This window comes from Prionailurus viverrinus, chromosome B1 (assembly GCF_022837055.1).
Source record: "Prionailurus viverrinus isolate Anna chromosome B1, UM_Priviv_1.0, whole genome shotgun sequence".
NCBI lineage: Eukaryota > Metazoa > Chordata > Mammalia > Carnivora > Felidae > Prionailurus > Prionailurus viverrinus.
Genome location: NC_062564.1, coordinates 148,962,850 through 148,979,267, shown reverse-complemented (window position 1 = coordinate 148,979,267; position 16,418 = coordinate 148,962,850). Strand labels below are relative to the sequence as shown.

Genomic DNA, 16,418 nt, shown 5'->3' with positions numbered 1-16,418 from the left:
AAATTTTTAAAAATAAAAATAAAAAAAGAATACAGACTGAAGCCAAACTGTTTAGGTTCAGATTCTGCTTCTTTATTTTCTAGCTGAATAAATTTTGTAGTTTCTTGATGCTTCACATTTCTTAGCTGAAATACAGGGATTTAAAAAAGAGTATCTGTATCTATGTCTTATAGTTATTGCGTGGAATAAAAGAATTAGTAATGTAATTCACCTAGTACAGGGCCTGGCACGTATTAATTGCTTACTAAATAAAGCTGTTGCTTTCATTCTGACTCGTTCTCACCCCTTCTCTATGAAATACTACAGCAAATTTCTGTTACATTTTACTCTAAGAAAATGGAAAAGGAAATATGATATTTTGACCTGTATTAAAAAAATAAGTAAACTGAATAATGAAATAGCACTCCTGAAAAATTTAGACATAATGCATCAATGAAAGTTTGGAAGAATAGATATCAAATTGTTACAGTGGTCCTATCTGGGTGGTTGGGACTATGGGTGTTTTGTATTACATCCTTTTATTTATCCGTATTTTCCAAAACTTCTTTAAGGAACTGTGCATTCTCTTTGTAATTATCATTTTTAAACTGTTATTCCTGTAAGTGAATAGGGATTCAGTAGCAGAATACTTGAAAGACCCAAAAGAGAAAGAAACTTTAAACCTTAAATTTATATTAAGCATTCTCTTGACTTTCTTGTCAAAATCTTCTGTTGACTTGCATGATCTGGTCTTCTGGTCCTATAAAAGTAAAACATTACATTTTCATCAAAATTCCTAATAACTGTCATGACTTCATTGCTGTTCTGAGTGCCCAGAAAGAGATATTGTATTATGCCTCGGAAAAAGTATCTAATTTTATGTTAAATTCTGAAAATTCTCTTTGTAGGTTGGAGTTATAGATTTTTCAATGTATCTCAAGGATGGGAACAGCAGTAAAGGTAGTGAAGGGTATGTACAAAGAAAATTAAATTTCTTTTCTCTTTAATGTTCTTCGATAGCATTTAATGTTTACAACAGTAGTGCTTTAACACACTTGCTGGAAGAATTTCCGATGATATAGCTTTAATAGAATCTTGCCAAAAGTATCTGACTGTTGTGCATGCTAAGCCCTAAAAGGGTTTTGGTTAAGTGGTTTTCTACTGTGTGGTTCAGGGGCTAACAAAATAAAATAAAAAGGTTTATAAAAGGAATCCCTTGCTCCTTCTCTTGAAGTAGTGTTTGAAAACGTGGCCTTCTTGATCAGAAAATTGCATTCTCCATTTCTTAAAATTTGAAATATTAAACATACGATATGGAGTTATGTACAATGTTAACATTCGGGGTAATGAGGTGAAGAATAAACACAAACTCAGCACTGCTTTTACAGCTCTTGTAAATGTAAAATTACTTCAGAATATCCACATGGCCCTTAGAAATTAGACCTCAGAGGGGCGCCTGGGTGACTCAGGAGGTTAAGCATCCGACTCTTGATCCCCACTCAGGTCTTGATCTCACAGGAGAGTCATTGTTATAAGTAATACCAGCAAAGCTAAAAAGGCTACCAGTTGTGAGATGAAAATTTTTATTTTTAAATGCCTCTGATAAATTATAGTGTTATACCTATAACCTGAGTTATTAAGGGACTTAAGCTATAGCAAAGGCTTTATTAATATGGAGAATTTTTTTGTTTCATTTTTAAATCTCTGAGTCTTTCTTGTTTGAGGGCATTATACATCAGGTCTGTCTTCTGGTTTCTGTGCTACAATTTTCTTTTCTCTGTTATATGAAAAGATTAATGGAGGGAGGATCTTGGTGTTTCTAATGTTATTTATTTTATTTCTGTTTTTTCCTCCCATCCCAGAGATGGCCAAATTACTGCAATTCTGGATCAGAAGAACTATGTAGAGGAACTCAACAGACATCTAAAGTAAAGAATGAATCAATACTTTTACTTTACTGGGGATTTTGTTGCAAAGGAAGGAAAGAGTAAACTGATGAGCCATGAGATAAATTCAGGCAATACTTGATAAAAATAAATTGAATTCCTGCTTACCAGGCACTGAGCTAGGCACTAAATAAATGGCATTTAACTGTTTGGGTGACCTTTAGTGAAAGGCAATTTAAGATTAGTATGTAATTATAACTCTAGTGATTGATTATGTTCAGTTAAAAATTCTTAACCATGTGACATACCCAGCTGAAACTAGCAGCCTTCTTGGTTCAGTAGATCCAGCCACATATTTCAAGAGTGATCTTGGCCTTGGGACCTTTCGATTAATCTTGTTGGTCCCTTGGATTTGTCATTTATACATTGAACTGATAGTATTAGTTTACCCTCTCTTTGCCATCACTACCATTATTTTCCCAAATACTAAGTATTTTTCAGAACTTCCAGAACATGAAACCATCTCCTGTTTCATGAGGAGAGCGATCCAAATTCTTTTGGTGTTCTCAAGTACATTGATGTTCTTGTTATGCTAAAGACTGTTGAATAATTCAGAAAAATTGATCTCTCCATCTATTAACTATTATCTTGCTTACAATTCTTTTAAAAAGATAACAATTTTAATAAAGTAAGACCTATTATATGATTATACCAGTATCAGTATAAATTTTGAGTAGTCTTGGTTCCAGCTAGAAAATTCAAGAGCAGTTTAAGTATATTTTCTCTGGAGACCAAGAACTAATAATGACTACAGTGAATTAATGGAGATATTAGTCAAGCAGAAGTATGCTTACATTTGATAGTGAAATAGAAGCATGACAATTATTTACTCTTTCATGCGTCAGCTTCGTTATCTGTCTTTGGGGATACCTAATGCATAGGGTTGTTGAAAGGAGTAAATGAAATAATGCAAATAAAATAATTTAGAAAAGTGCTCAGTGTATGGCAAGCACTTAATTCATGTAGTTTATTATTATATACTGTGCCGTGCATCAGCTCCTTAATTTCATCCAACAAGTACTTCTTAAGTACAAGCTTCAGTGGCCAGGATGTAACAGTTAAGACACACAGCCACTTGTAAACTGTCTTAGAACCTGCAATTCTAGGGGCGCCTGGGTGGCGCAGTCGGTTAAGCGTCCGACTTCAGCCAGGTCACGATCTCGCGGTCCGTGAGTTCGAGCCCCGCGTCAGGCTCTGGGCTGATGGCTCAGAGCCTGGAGCCTGTTTCCGATTCTGTGTCTCCCTCTCTCTCTGCCCCTCCCCCATTCATGCTCTGTCTCTCTCTGTCCCAAAAATAAATTAAAAAAAACTTTTGAAAAAAAAAAGTTTTAAAAAAAAAGAACCTGCAATTCTATCACAAATTGTGGACTTTAGACAATGAATGATAAATGCGATGGGTGTTTAAATGGAAAGTACAAGATATTGTTCTGTTTTTCAAGAGAAACCATTATGGGTTTTGTTTTGTTTTTCCTTTCTTGATAGTGCGACTGTAAACAACCTTCAGGCAAAAGTGGATGCATTAGAAAAATCCAACACTAAACTGACAGAGGAGGTAAGTGTTTTGGAAACACTTTGATTGACATAGAATTTAATAATGTGCATTAGTGGAACCAGTCATTTCTATGGAACTTTGAAAATAAAGGACTTGGCTTTTTCAGATAATGTCTGTAATAGGACATAATCCCTTGTTCTGACTGAGAATGGCCAGCTGGCTTATCTCAGGGGTGTCTGTTATCCAGTTGGACTATGAAGGCGTAGAACCTGGGCCCATCAGATATCTTGCTTTCTTTTGCATGAATGTTTTGTCTGGGCTAGCCTAGAGTTAACCTTTAGCATATAGCTTGATGTTCGTTTGTTCACTCAACAAACATTTGGTACTGCTTACGTGCTAGAGCTAGAGAGAGATTTATGTGTGCATTGGTTGATGTGTGCCAGATTGGCAAGCTCCCACCCTCAAGGATCTCATTTTCTCCTTGGGGTGGTAGGGCAGATAATATAAAGAGCTCTGGTCAGAACACCAGCATTCCCTGCTTGTATGTCACGCTTTACGAGTCATGTGCTTCTGAGCAAGTAAGTCACTTGACCTCCAGGAGGCCCCATCCCTCACTGGCAGATGAGGGTATTTATACTTCCCCTTTCAGCCTCACTGTTGCTTTGAAGATCACAGGAGAATATATATGTGAAAATCCTTAGGAAAGTCCCCAAAATAAGAATAAATATTAACCTCATTTTCGCTTCTGATTAATAAAGACATTTTTTAACTTGCCAGTGGCTAAGCCACATATTTTTTTTTTCTTCAATAGCATTAGATGTTTCTATGAAAAATGTTACATAAAATATTCTGGTGACAAAGACTTTCTCTTATGTATTTCTGATTATAACTACCCTGTTATATACTGTGAGATAGATTTGGTCTAAATAAAACCCAAGTTCAAGCACTGGTTGGGAAGATGCTGTTTAAACATTTTCCTTCAGAACATTTTCATTGTTACAGCTTTCAAACACCTTCCTTATTTCTCAGCCTTGTGGGCTTCACTTTTGGATATAGATTCTTAAATTAAAACTTAATGGAAACGGTCCTTAGAATTTTACTCTACAAAGCTTTTTTTTTTTTTTTTAACGTTTATTTATTTTTGAGAGAGAATGCGCACATGCCAGCAGGAGAGGGGCAGAGAAAGAGGGGGACAGAGGATCCGAAGCGGGCTGTGTGTTGACAGCAGAGAGTAGAGAGCGTGATGTGGGGCTCCAACTCATGAACTGTGAGATCATGACCTGAGCCCAAGCTGAAGGCTTAACTGACTGAGCCACCCAGGTGCCCCTCTACAAAGTTTCTGAAATACTCTGCATAGAAATTTTCTGCCATGTTTCTGCTGCTCCTCTGTTGAGGCAATAAGGCCCAACAGTGAAGCATGGTCTCTAGAGCTGGGCTACGTGGATTCATGTCCCAACTCTGGCACTTGCTAACTTTCTAATCCTGGCCAATAACTTAAGCCTCTATTTCTTGATCTATTTCTCTGTAAAATGGGGATGATAAAATAATAGTAAGGTTTTTGTGTGAATTAAATGGTAATACATAAAGGCCTAGACCAGTGTCTGACACATCATAAGCACCCAGTAAATATAGTTATTAATTTTATTCCCTCAGTCACAAGACTTGTCCTTCTGACCTAGATTTATTTTATTAGCAATATTAATTTATTCATTCATGTACTTATTTTACCAGTAACATTTATTTTATTGAAACCTTGGATTTGTAGAGATAGGTAAGCACTGTGTATAGGCTTTATAAAGAATAGAAAAGGCAAATCAGATCTGTTTCTTCCATATGTCTCATTTCTTTTCCATATATCTATATCTGGATGTCTTTTCCACCCAGATCTCTTTTCCATATATTTTGGATTTAAGAGGGCCAGTAAAAAAACAAGAACAAAAAAACAAACAAAAAAAAACCCCTCTTTTCTTTTCCTGAATGAATCAGTGTGATAAAGTGAGAAGTTGTAAACAGATGATGATATAAAAATATCCACTTTATTATTGATAAAGCTGAATTAGAAGGCCCACTTGGAGATACAGACATAGTTTCCTAAAACTTTCTCTGATGTTAAAATCTTGGAAGTACCCATTTGAGGGTGTCTTTGGATCTAGAAAGCAGACCCACTTGTCCAGAGTTAACTTTTTTATGCACCGTGAGGCCCATGGAGCAGAGGGAAAAATGGGCTTCCAGACCCATCTCTAGAAAGCAGCCTGAGCCCAGGTTCCTCTGTACTTACGCACTAGAACCAGAACTAAGCAGAACCCATGCTCACTGCTCATGAGGAGATCCCCTCCTGTTGGAATGGGGATATAAATGTTTCCCCTTAGCAGTGTACTGCTAATAACATTACCTTACCTGTTTAGGTGCTGAAATAAAAAAGTCTCTTTGATACTTAATGGTATCTTTTAGAGCAAGGACTTAGTTCATTTCTTTACTCTTAAAAATCATCTATCAAAGTTCTTGTGTATCATTTATAAGATGAATCCCAAGGCATGAGGTGACTTCTTTTTTTATATAATGTTTATTTATTTATTTGAGAGAGAGAGTATGCATGCATACTTGCGTGTGTGCGAGCAGGGGAGGGGCAGAGAGAGAGAATCCCAAGAATGCTCCACGGTGTCAGCACAGAGCCCGTGCAGGGCTCCATCTCACGAACCGTGAGATCGTGACCTGAGCCAAAATCAAGAGTCCAACAGTTAACCACCTGAGCCACCCAGGTGCCCCAAGGTGAGCTCTTTATTAAACATTTTAGAAATAGGTATTATAACAAAATATAAGTTACCCATGAGAATACCCTTGAGGTAAACAATCTTAAGTTAACATTTTGGTCCTGAAAAAGAGTTTACACAAAAAGCAACAGTAGATATTTTTTATTTTTACCTAACCTAGTTTAAAAATACTTTTCCTAACTTCCCACACCATGAGAACATTTTTATGCAGTCATAGATAACTTTATTTCCTTCTAAGAATATCCAAGCCTGAAAATGATGTCCTAGCAGATCATGAATTATCTTATCCTCTGTTAAAAAAGAAAAATAAAAAGATTATCTTTTAAATTTTTTCAACAGCTTGCAGTTGCAAACAACAGGATTATTACCTTGCAAGAAGAAATGGAACGAGTTAAGGAGGAAAGCTCCTACATATTGGAATCCAATCGGAAGGTTAACCTTACTGGATTTATAAAACATTCCTAGAGATGTGTTAATGTGTTAGCAGGGTGGTGGGGAAGGCCTCTACTCTAGAGAACTGTTCGGAAGTAGCAAACGTATAGCTACTTGACATATAGCATGCTGTTTTTACTAAGACTCCATGTAGAATCGAGTGAATAATGGAGGTTATGCCGGGGTGAGTCCCCTTCTCCTACAGATGCTCCTTGGCTTCTGTGCCACCTACATCTGTTTAAAGATTCCAAGAACAGGTCTCATTCAATTTCTTGTTGTTTTGTACTAATGATTTGCACTGTAGTTCAGGGTTATATTTATTCTATTAAATATATCATTGTTTTTAGTCCATGGTACTATTTTGTAAGAAGTGTTTATCTGGTACCACTGGGAGTTACCATGTACATGAGTTTACCAGATAACTTAACCCCTTAAAGTATCAAACTTTTTATATATGTCTATACAGATTTTTTTGCAAACCTTTTATGTACTACACAATTCTAAGCAGTCTTAGATAGAGGACGTAATTTAACACATTTAGCCCTTTATGATGACTGAAAATCATAATTACCAACAGTGGCAATTCTGTACTGAATTACAGTGATGCTACCGTAGGGGCTGTTGGAACTGATAGAGCTTCTAGCACCTATACTTAAATGTTTCCAGGTTGCTCTGGGTGCTTTTTCTCTGCTATTATGATGTCACTGACATCTGTTGCTTCTCCCTGAAAGTATTAGTGTCTCCACACTCCCTTTTATCTTCATACTTCTAACCTTCTGTGACCTAAGAATCCAAATATCCATAGTAATTAAAATTATTCTAAAAAGGAAGCAACTAGGCTCTGAGTGGGGATGAAGTCATTTGCTGTGAGTAATGGGTTTGGCTTTAGTGTGTGGACTTTGTGAAAACAAATGTGATTTCTCAGAACAGAATTTTTTATTTACTAAGCTTCTTCAATCTCTTTGTTGTCTTCATTCATTGTTACACCCGTTTAACCACATATAATCATTTTTCCTTACTAAACAGCAGTACTAGTGTCAGCTAACACTGTACAGGGTTGTTTTTTTTTTTTAATCCTTAAATATATTTACTATTTCATGTATCTCTTCAAGGGTCCTAAGCAGGACAGAACTTCAGATGGGCAAGCACTGAGTGAAGCCAGAAAGCATTTAAAGGAGGAGACACAGTTGCGACTGGTAAACTTCACTTACGTTCTAGTAGTTCAGAAACCCATTAAACATAAAGGCCCACTTAGAGAGGTTTGATCTCACAGACCAGGGTCAGGAACATTAATAGTGACCTAACAGATTTTTGTAGATCCTAAAAAACTGTTTCTCGCTCTTCTTTTTTCTTTTTTTTAATTTTGAGTATGTTTATTGTGAATATGGTTCTACATAAAGGCAAGTTTTCATATGGTTGATTTTTACCTTCGCTGGGCATTAGTTGTATAAAACACTCTTAACCAAGGATATTACCTTCTTCCATAGGAAGGGCTAGCTGCTAATTGATTAATACAGTGCATATCAGAAAACCATAGGAAATTTTGGGGGCGCCTGGGTGGCTCAGTCAGTTAAGCATCTAGCCCCGGCTCAGGTCATGATCTTGGGGTTTGTGGATTTGAGCCCCGCCTTGGGTTCTGTGCTGACAGCTCAGAGCCTGGAGCCTACTTCGGATTCTGTGTCTCCCTCTCTCTCTGCCCCTCCCCTACTCACGTCTCTCTCTTTCTCTCTCCCTCTATCTCTCTCTCTCTCTCAAAAATAAACATTTAAAAAATTAAATGAAAAAATAAGATATTTAAAAATGGTAGGAAATTTTTAATTATCTGACTCAATTAAAATGACATCTAGAAAACCCTCTTAGCTAAGTCTTAGCGTGGATTTTTTCATATCATAATATTTGCTAATGAGAATATTGTGCATACAGAGCTCTTCTGTGACTCTTATAATGATACTTGAATTAGTTGTTTCTATGACTTCTTTTTTTTTAATTAATTTTTTTATTTGAGTGTAGGTCACACACAGTGTTACATTAGTTTCAGGTGTATGTTTCTCACTTTTTTTTTTAATGTTTATTTTTGAGAGAGAGAGAGACAGACAGACAGACAGACAGACACAGAGCATGGGTGGGGGAGGGGCAGAGAGAAAGAGGGAGACACAGAATCTGAAGCAGGCTCCAGGCTCTGAGCCATCAGCACAGAGTCCAACGCGGAGCTCGAACTCACAAACTGTGAGATCATGACCTGAGCTGAAGTCAGACACTTAACCAACTGAGCCACCCAGAGCCCCGTTTCTCACTCTTTTTGAACCCATATTCCCTGTAATGCTTTCTCAGTCCATTTTCTGAGACAGCTTTTGTAGTTTTATAGTTTCTGTTACAAGAACATAAGGTATATGGGACCTACTTTTTTAAACTTTATGATCCAAGCCCCTGTGAAGATTCTGATTTGTCTCCTTAGAGGATGTGTGTGTGTGTGCGCGCATAAATGTATAATAATGAATAATACTCTTGTAATAGATTTTATATAAGTATTAGTATATTAAGACACCCCTTATTATACTAATAAGTATTAGTATATTAATAGTATATTAATATTAATATATCAATGGTATTGATATATTAACTGCTGCAATTTTGATAATATGACAGACAAAAGGATCTCTCCCCATCAATAGTATTTCTGAAAATAGGGAAAAGCCTGCAAATAAAGGTGACCTGCTTTGTACTAAAAACTATCACCAACTAACAGTGTAAGAATAGAATTTCAGGAGTTCTGAGAAAACAGCAATATAATCTTAGTATCCTTGAAATGACTATCATTTTCCTTCTATGTGTTTATGGATTAGACCTCAAAACACTTTCTATGAAGACGTTTCTAGAAATAATATATGTCAGCATTTTAAGAAGCAGTCTCATTTAATCATGCTACCCATGCACAGAGAAGTACCTCAGATGGCACATCAAAATCAAAGTCTTACACAAAATTTTCCATATTCCTTATGTCACAATAAGATACATGTTTGTTAAAAAAGAAAAGAAACCAAGCAAGTAGGTCCTAGATATGCCCCAGGCACAGCATGGATGCAGAAGAACCTCAGGTCTTTGTATCTTTGATCATCCAAATAATGTTGCACTAATAATGGTTGAAACAAAAATGTGTTTCATGTTAAGTGAATATAAAAATTCAGTTAGCCATATCAATCATTCCCCATTATTGAGATGTTTATGCTGGGGACCTAAAGTATCTTTGGGTTTCTTGAGCTCTTAAATATGTCAGTAACATCCACATTGAAGAGAACTGCATCTATTTCATTTTATGGTAGCTACTGTAGCACTCTATATACATTTCCATAGTAGGACATGACATCCCTTCTCTTACTATCGCGGAGTGTCTCAAGTATGTGCATATTTTACACAGATTAAATAGCAGTATCTTGACCTACCAAGTTTTTCAGATTTGTAAATTATTGAGTAAATATTTTTGTGATGATCCTAATTATTGTTGTTAATGTCTCTGCATTGAATGATAACTTGTAGCTATTTTGCCAAAATATTCAGACCTGAGCGTTCACACCTTTTCCTTTGGAATTGCAGAGTTTGAACTTAGTTGATGAAAGAGAATAAGCAGTTTATTTACCTTTGGGGGCAGGATGTTGAAAAAGAACTGGAGATCCAGATCAGCATGCGACAGGAGATGGAATTGGCTATGAAGATGCTGGAGAAGGATGTCTGTGAGAAGCAGGACGCCCTGGTGTCTCTGCGACAGCAGCTGGATGATCTCAGGGCTCTCAAGCATGAACTTGCCTTTAAGCTGCAGGTAGGGGGAATAAGAGGAATAGGCTCATTGGCTCTCCAAGATCCCTGGGCTTCCCAGAGTCGCATCTCATTTTGAGGCTAGCTGCCAATAAACCACTTTAAGAATCAGACCATTGCAGGGTCCCGTGTTGCTGTTCTGGAAAGCCATGGTCAATTTTCAGATTGTAATGGGAAAGGGGGTCTGTTACATCCATAAGATAATTTCTACTCTCCAGCCTAACCTGCCAACTGAGTTCTGTATTCCATTAGCTTTTATACTGAAATGTGATAAATTGATGAACCTTCTAATGTTCATTTTTGTGGCAAAGATGCTTACAGCAATATTAATTTTAAACATTGCTTTTTGTTTCTTCTCCATCAGGAAATTAACTGGTATACAAATATATGAGCATTTCTATTTCTCTATCTCCCACTTACTCGTAAGGTTCAAGAGGCCTGTGTGATTTATTTCAGGACTTTATGTTATATGTACATCACTCATACTTCTTTTCCATAACAGAGTTCAGACTTAGGAGTGAAACAGAAAAGTGAATTAAACAGTCGCTTGGAAGAGAAGACTAATCAGATGGCTGCTACCATCAAACAACTCGAACAAAGGTAAAAGTGCTGTTTCTTTAGTGAAACACTTGGGGCTTTTAGTGCTGGAAGTAAGAGAAGTGTGCTCTGCATTTGGCAAACAAAGTGTATGAGATTCTCCCAATTTAACACCAGGCATGCTGGTAGAAAGCCAGTTAAATTTTGTGTTTCTCTAAGATGTCACTGAAAACATTTTTAAGAAACATATCAGCCTCTTGTGACTGTTTTGAACAGCAGAACAGTAACCCTCTTCCATCATCCCATTTCAGTGTCATGTTGGAGGAGGGATAACCTGTGAGGATGAAAGCACTTTTAAATATGTTTACAGTTGTTATTTTCTTCTTCATCATTGAAGTCTCGGAATGTGTTGGTGCTAGTGATGTCAGGGGTACTGAGGGCCCTTCTAATGCTTTAGCTCCTTTCTCTCCTCCCCACCATCTCCCTCTTGTCTCTCCTTTCTTCTGAGCAGTTCTGTGTGCCCACTGTCACCCCTGCCCACTATCTTAAATTTATCTGTCTCCAGCTCTGTCCCCTCTGGAGACCAGTCTTGGGTTTTCGTCTTCTGACTGGCTGTTTCAACTGGTACCTACAATTCAGTCTGCCCGAAACACGTCCTCTTGTGAAGGAGTTGTGGCACCCACGGTCATTCTGTGTTGCCAGCCCATGATGCCACCTTTAACACCCACTGGTCACCCTTCTTTTACTTGAGCAAAACTACACAGTTGCTGGTCCCTGCACATGCTTCCACTTTCCCCATCCATTCCTTCCCTAGTGGACCCACCAACTAGAAATGCCCTTCCTCTTCCCACTCCCTTGTTCTTGACATACATTTTTTACATTCAGACTCAAATGCCACCTCTCCAAAGCTTCCTCTGATACCTCTCTGATAACAGTAATCTACCCATTTGCCCTTGTTGGAATTCCCAGAGCCTTATATCCATACCTGCCCATAATGCTTACTTCTCACTTTCTGCCTCACGTTACAGCCATGTGTGTGTGTGCGCGTGCGTGTGTGTGTGTGTGTGTGTGTGTGTGTGTGTACCTTCTGATGAGAGTGTGAGTTCTCAGGGTTAGTTAATGAATTTTTTAAGTTCCCTCGTTGGATCTGCCTCAGTGCCATGAAACATGCGAGATGTTCACTTAGCTGGTGCGTGAATGAAAGGATGAATGGGTTACTTCTTTTATTCAGATGATGCTTGACCAGGGGGTGGTCCTAAATGGCACTGCATATTAATGGTAACTCACAAGTTAATTGCAAATGAGCAAATAAGTTTGAAACTTCTGGTTTAACTGGTTTTTAATAAAAGAGTATCAGGTCTAACTAGGACATTCTCTAAGTGCTTGCTCATGAGCACTTACATGTTTATGATTTAACAGATTAGTTTTGGTGTTCATAAGTTGTATTTTTGAAATGTGCAAATTATTTTTTGATAGTTTTTTGACGTGGCACTTAAAGTAGACAGAACTAAAACAATGACTTCCTTCTTCATATATTAAGCTGACTTTTTCTCTTGTTATTTTTGTCTTTCCCGTTTATTCATTTTCTCATTCCCCTTTTACTCCATTTTTATTTTTATCTTACTAATTTAGTGAAAAGGATTTGGTGAAACAGGCAAAGACCTTAAATAGTGCAGCGAATAAACTGATCCCCAAACATCATTAGGCACTTTGCAAGTGGTCACCTCGCAAGTCTGACGTACAACTTAATTGTAAAGAAAGAAATCTGGAAGTTACTACATTTAGGCTCTGATTCTACATAAAATATCACCAAAAATTGACTTTGAATTTGTTGGGACTTTAAAAAAAAAGAAAGGAAAAAAAAACCAGTTTGATATATAGGCTGTGGGTTTTTTTCTTTATTTTCTCCCCAGAGTTAGAAACCTTAGTATAAGTTCTCAATTAATTGCCAAATAAACTTTGAGAAATTACTTCTGAGTTGACCGATAAACACACCATTTAAAAAACACACACACAAGAAAAGCCTAGGGAATTAATTAAAACCCAGTGTGCAGATTTTATTGATGCCTTTACAAGCAGTCCCTGACCATATCAGATTCTAGGTGCATTGTGTGTACCAGCAAGCCTGCTCGGCCACTGCGACGTAGTGAACAGGAGGTGACAGCGTATGGACTAGCACTCTCCTAAAATAGCTCTGTGTCTCCTAGGCCCTGGCCCCTTTCCACTTCTGTTGTGTAGGTTTACTCCCCAAGCCACGGATAAGTACTTAGCATCTCACTACAGTTCTATTCTCAGTAACCAAGATTGCTTGCAACTTTTTTGCCTTAGTGACTTTGGGGGGGGAGGGGGTGGGAAACCCGCATCATTACATTTCTTTAAAGTACATAGAGATAAAGGTAGTGATTAGGTAACTTATGATAACATAATAATGTGGAAGCTTGGAAAACCCTCCTAATATTTGTCATCTTCTACCTCTGCCATTTTCCTGCAGTGCCACTTCCTATTTAGGTAGCTCAGAGAGAACAATTTTAATGAAAAACTCGTCTATTAAAAAAAACAAAACAAAAAAAAACACACACAAAAAAAACACTACACAATTTTCAAATCTATCTTGCTTTTCCTTTTGAAGCAAAGACAACAAGGTATAGACATGAGTGATGGTTCCCCACCTGTCATTCCTTGCTGGAAACATTGACTTAAGAGCTTCTATTACTTTCTGTTCAGATGGGGATTTGCTAGTCTCTAGGAAACTAACTATCTAATTTTATTAGAAAACCATCTCAAGGTAGGAAATAGATACATAATAAACTCTTTATTATTATTTAGTCTAAAAACAAACATTCCCAGTAGATAACCACAAGAGTGATTAATTAGCAGGGCTTCTTTTTCTAAGTGACCCCAGATCTACCCCTTTCTAGGCTTTGCATTGTAAATAATCCTATAAATACTTGGATTTTTTTTTAATGACTTTTGATATGGGGGAACAGGCTGTACATAAGCCTTCATTCCTTCAAAAAGTCTTGACAAAAAAATGTTTTTTTCTCATTTTGGTATGATTTGCAGCATTTCAGCTGCTTAGGTGGGAACAAAGATAACCCCCCTTTGCTTCCAGCTTTTGAAACTCTTTACCTTCTTCTTGGAAAAACCAGAATTAAGAGAGTAAGATAGATTTCACTTGTGCTTCTATAGGTCCTTACAGACTTGAACCAAAGTCAAGTCAAAGAGCATATGGCTAACCTCATGGAATATCCTGTGCTCTTGAACTTATTTTAGTTCTTATAATTTTGCACCTGTTCTTATCTTCATCAACCTTTTGTGGTGATGAATTGCCTTTTCTATGAGCATTTGGGAGGAGTGCTCAAACACGAAAATAAAACATTTTAAAGACTACAGATAGCATGCTTTCAAATTCTATTATATAGAGCCCCAGAGGTTTCACCTTTTAGAACATGCTTCTTTATAGGTGCAAAGTTATGGGATATATAGAAGGAAACATTCATTAGAATTCTCCAGAGAATACGATCAGGAATCTTACATAGGCCCGGTGCTGAGTTGTTTGTCCACTTAGTCTCACACAACCTGGTGGGAATGGAAAAGGAAAGAGATGGCCAAACTCTGGCAAAGGCTTTTCCTTATAGAAACACCTGAAAAGCGTTGGTAAGGGTTAATGTGTAATGTCCGTGATTTAATATAATTTGTGGTTTAGGGAAAGGACCAGGAACATGTTCTAATTCCACATATAATAAGGTAGTTGCCCATTTGCAAGTTCCAGTTATGTGTGTAAAGCAGAAATATGAAGTACCAAACCTATTAGGAAATAAACACAAACAAAAGGTGGATTTGACTTTAATTACTGTGTACTTGAGGTTGGCTTTGGATATGGATTTTCTAAAAAGTGATGTTTTATTGTTTATCATCTAATGGCTGTAAACTGTAGTACTAGAATAAAAAAAAATTGGAAAATCAACTTTTCCTCTGCCTGGTTCACCTTCATCTTACTTTTCGTTGGAATTTGTTTCTTCTCCATCTTTTTTCCTCCATATAATTTCTTCCCCTGTGTCCTGCAAAGCTTTTGTCCCCCCCAACCCCACCCCACCCCGCCACGTCTCTCCATGCCTTCTTCCTTGGGTTGCTTTATTTTGTGTTGTAAACTTGGTCTTCCTCCCCACCATGGCTTTTGTTTTTTATCACAAGTTCATGTGGCTCACATCCAGATTGCGCCAGGCTGAGCGAGACCGCCAGTCTGCTGAGTTGGACAACCGGCTGTTCAAGCAGGACTTCGGAGACAAGATAAACAGTCTGCAGCTGGAAGTGGAGGAGCTCACCAGGCAGCGGTGAAGAGAGGGCAGCAGGAGCTGACAGGGTGGTCGTGGGTAATTCTAAGGCTAGCCGCAAGATTAGGAGGTCCCAGGATCCAGCCCCCTCTGTTCTGTCTTTGTAATGTCCTTTCTCTGGAATTAGATTCAGAAAGCTTCACCTGTATCAACATTTCCAAATCTTGTCAACATGCTTTGCAACCAAAGAATTAGGAAATTAGAATTCAAGGTCCCAAATAAATAGAAAGGAGTAAGAGAATTAATAGCCAACCTAACACTAATAATGGTATTTCCTAAATTTTTACTGTGTGCAGAAACTTCACAAAGTACTTCACAGGCTTTCTGTCCTAACATCTTCCCATCAACCCTATTAGTAGTTGACCATATTACCCCCCATTTTCAGATGAAATTAAAGCTTAGATGGGTTCAGTTTGTCCAGATTGACACAGTGCAGCTAGTCAGTGGCAGCATTCTCTCTTGACTGTCTCTCTCTTGACTCCCAAGTCCTTAACAACTCTTCCATATTATCTGTCAAATGAGACTCAATTCTCTGCAGAAGCCACTGACTTCAAACAAAGAGAACTTTGTTGTTAGATATAAAAGCACATGGCTACTAAGGACATTAGTGGCTGATGATGTAACTGGGCATTGAACACATAACTGTAAAGAGAGACCAGCTAATTAAAACGAAATGGGACTACAGTGTTAGTGCTTTCATATTGTTTCTTGTTGAAAATTGGTAAATACTGTCTTTCATTATAGCAAATCCTACTAATTGCCATTCAGTTGACCACAACTCTTTATTAACAGTTAATATTAGGAGCGCCTGGGTGGCTCAGTCGGTTAAGTGGCCAACTTCAACTCAGGTCATGATCTCACAGTTCATGGGTTCGAGCCCCGCATTGGGCTCTGTGCTGACAGGTCAGAGCCTGGAGCCTGCTTCGGATTCTGTGTCTCCCTCTCTCTCTCTCTCTCTGCCCCTCTGCCACTGGTGCTCTGTTTCTCTCTGTCTCTCAAAAATAAATAAATGTTAAAGAAATATTGTAAGACTCTTAAAAAAAAAAGAGTTAATATTAATACTGATATTCAGAGAGTGGTGACCCTTGGGTACTAGGAGATCTTAAAGTACATTCTT

At 37.7% G+C, this 16,418-nt stretch overlaps 1 protein-coding gene across 9 annotated transcripts in view; it reads left to right on the top strand.

Moving 5' to 3' along the window:
• The window catches only part of RUFY3 (RUN and FYVE domain containing 3), an 82,234-nt gene that overhangs the window by 56,765 nt on the left and 9,051 nt on the right, over positions 1–16,418 (top strand). For 6 of the 9 annotated variants that reach the window (XR_007151461.1, XR_007151460.1, XM_047855137.1 and 3 more), the window contains 8 exons: positions 888–949; positions 1,842–1,907; positions 3,408–3,477; positions 6,528–6,620; positions 7,733–7,816; positions 10,267–10,434; positions 10,933–11,030; positions 15,182–15,301. Coding sequence is in view for 7 of the 9 variants with exons in the window: in XM_047855137.1 (XP_047711093.1) it covers positions 888–949; positions 1,842–1,907; positions 3,408–3,477; positions 6,528–6,620; positions 7,733–7,816; positions 10,267–10,434; positions 10,933–11,030; positions 15,182–15,301 (761 nt within the window). In the remaining 2 variants the exon portion in view is untranslated. Of the gene's footprint in view, positions 1–887; positions 950–1,841; positions 1,908–3,407; positions 3,478–6,527; positions 6,621–7,732; positions 7,817–10,266; positions 10,435–10,932; positions 11,031–12,599; positions 13,546–15,181; positions 15,302–16,418 lie in introns of those variants that run through there. The other 3 variants (XM_047855142.1, XM_047855143.1, XM_047855144.1) reach the window with 1 other exon arrangement.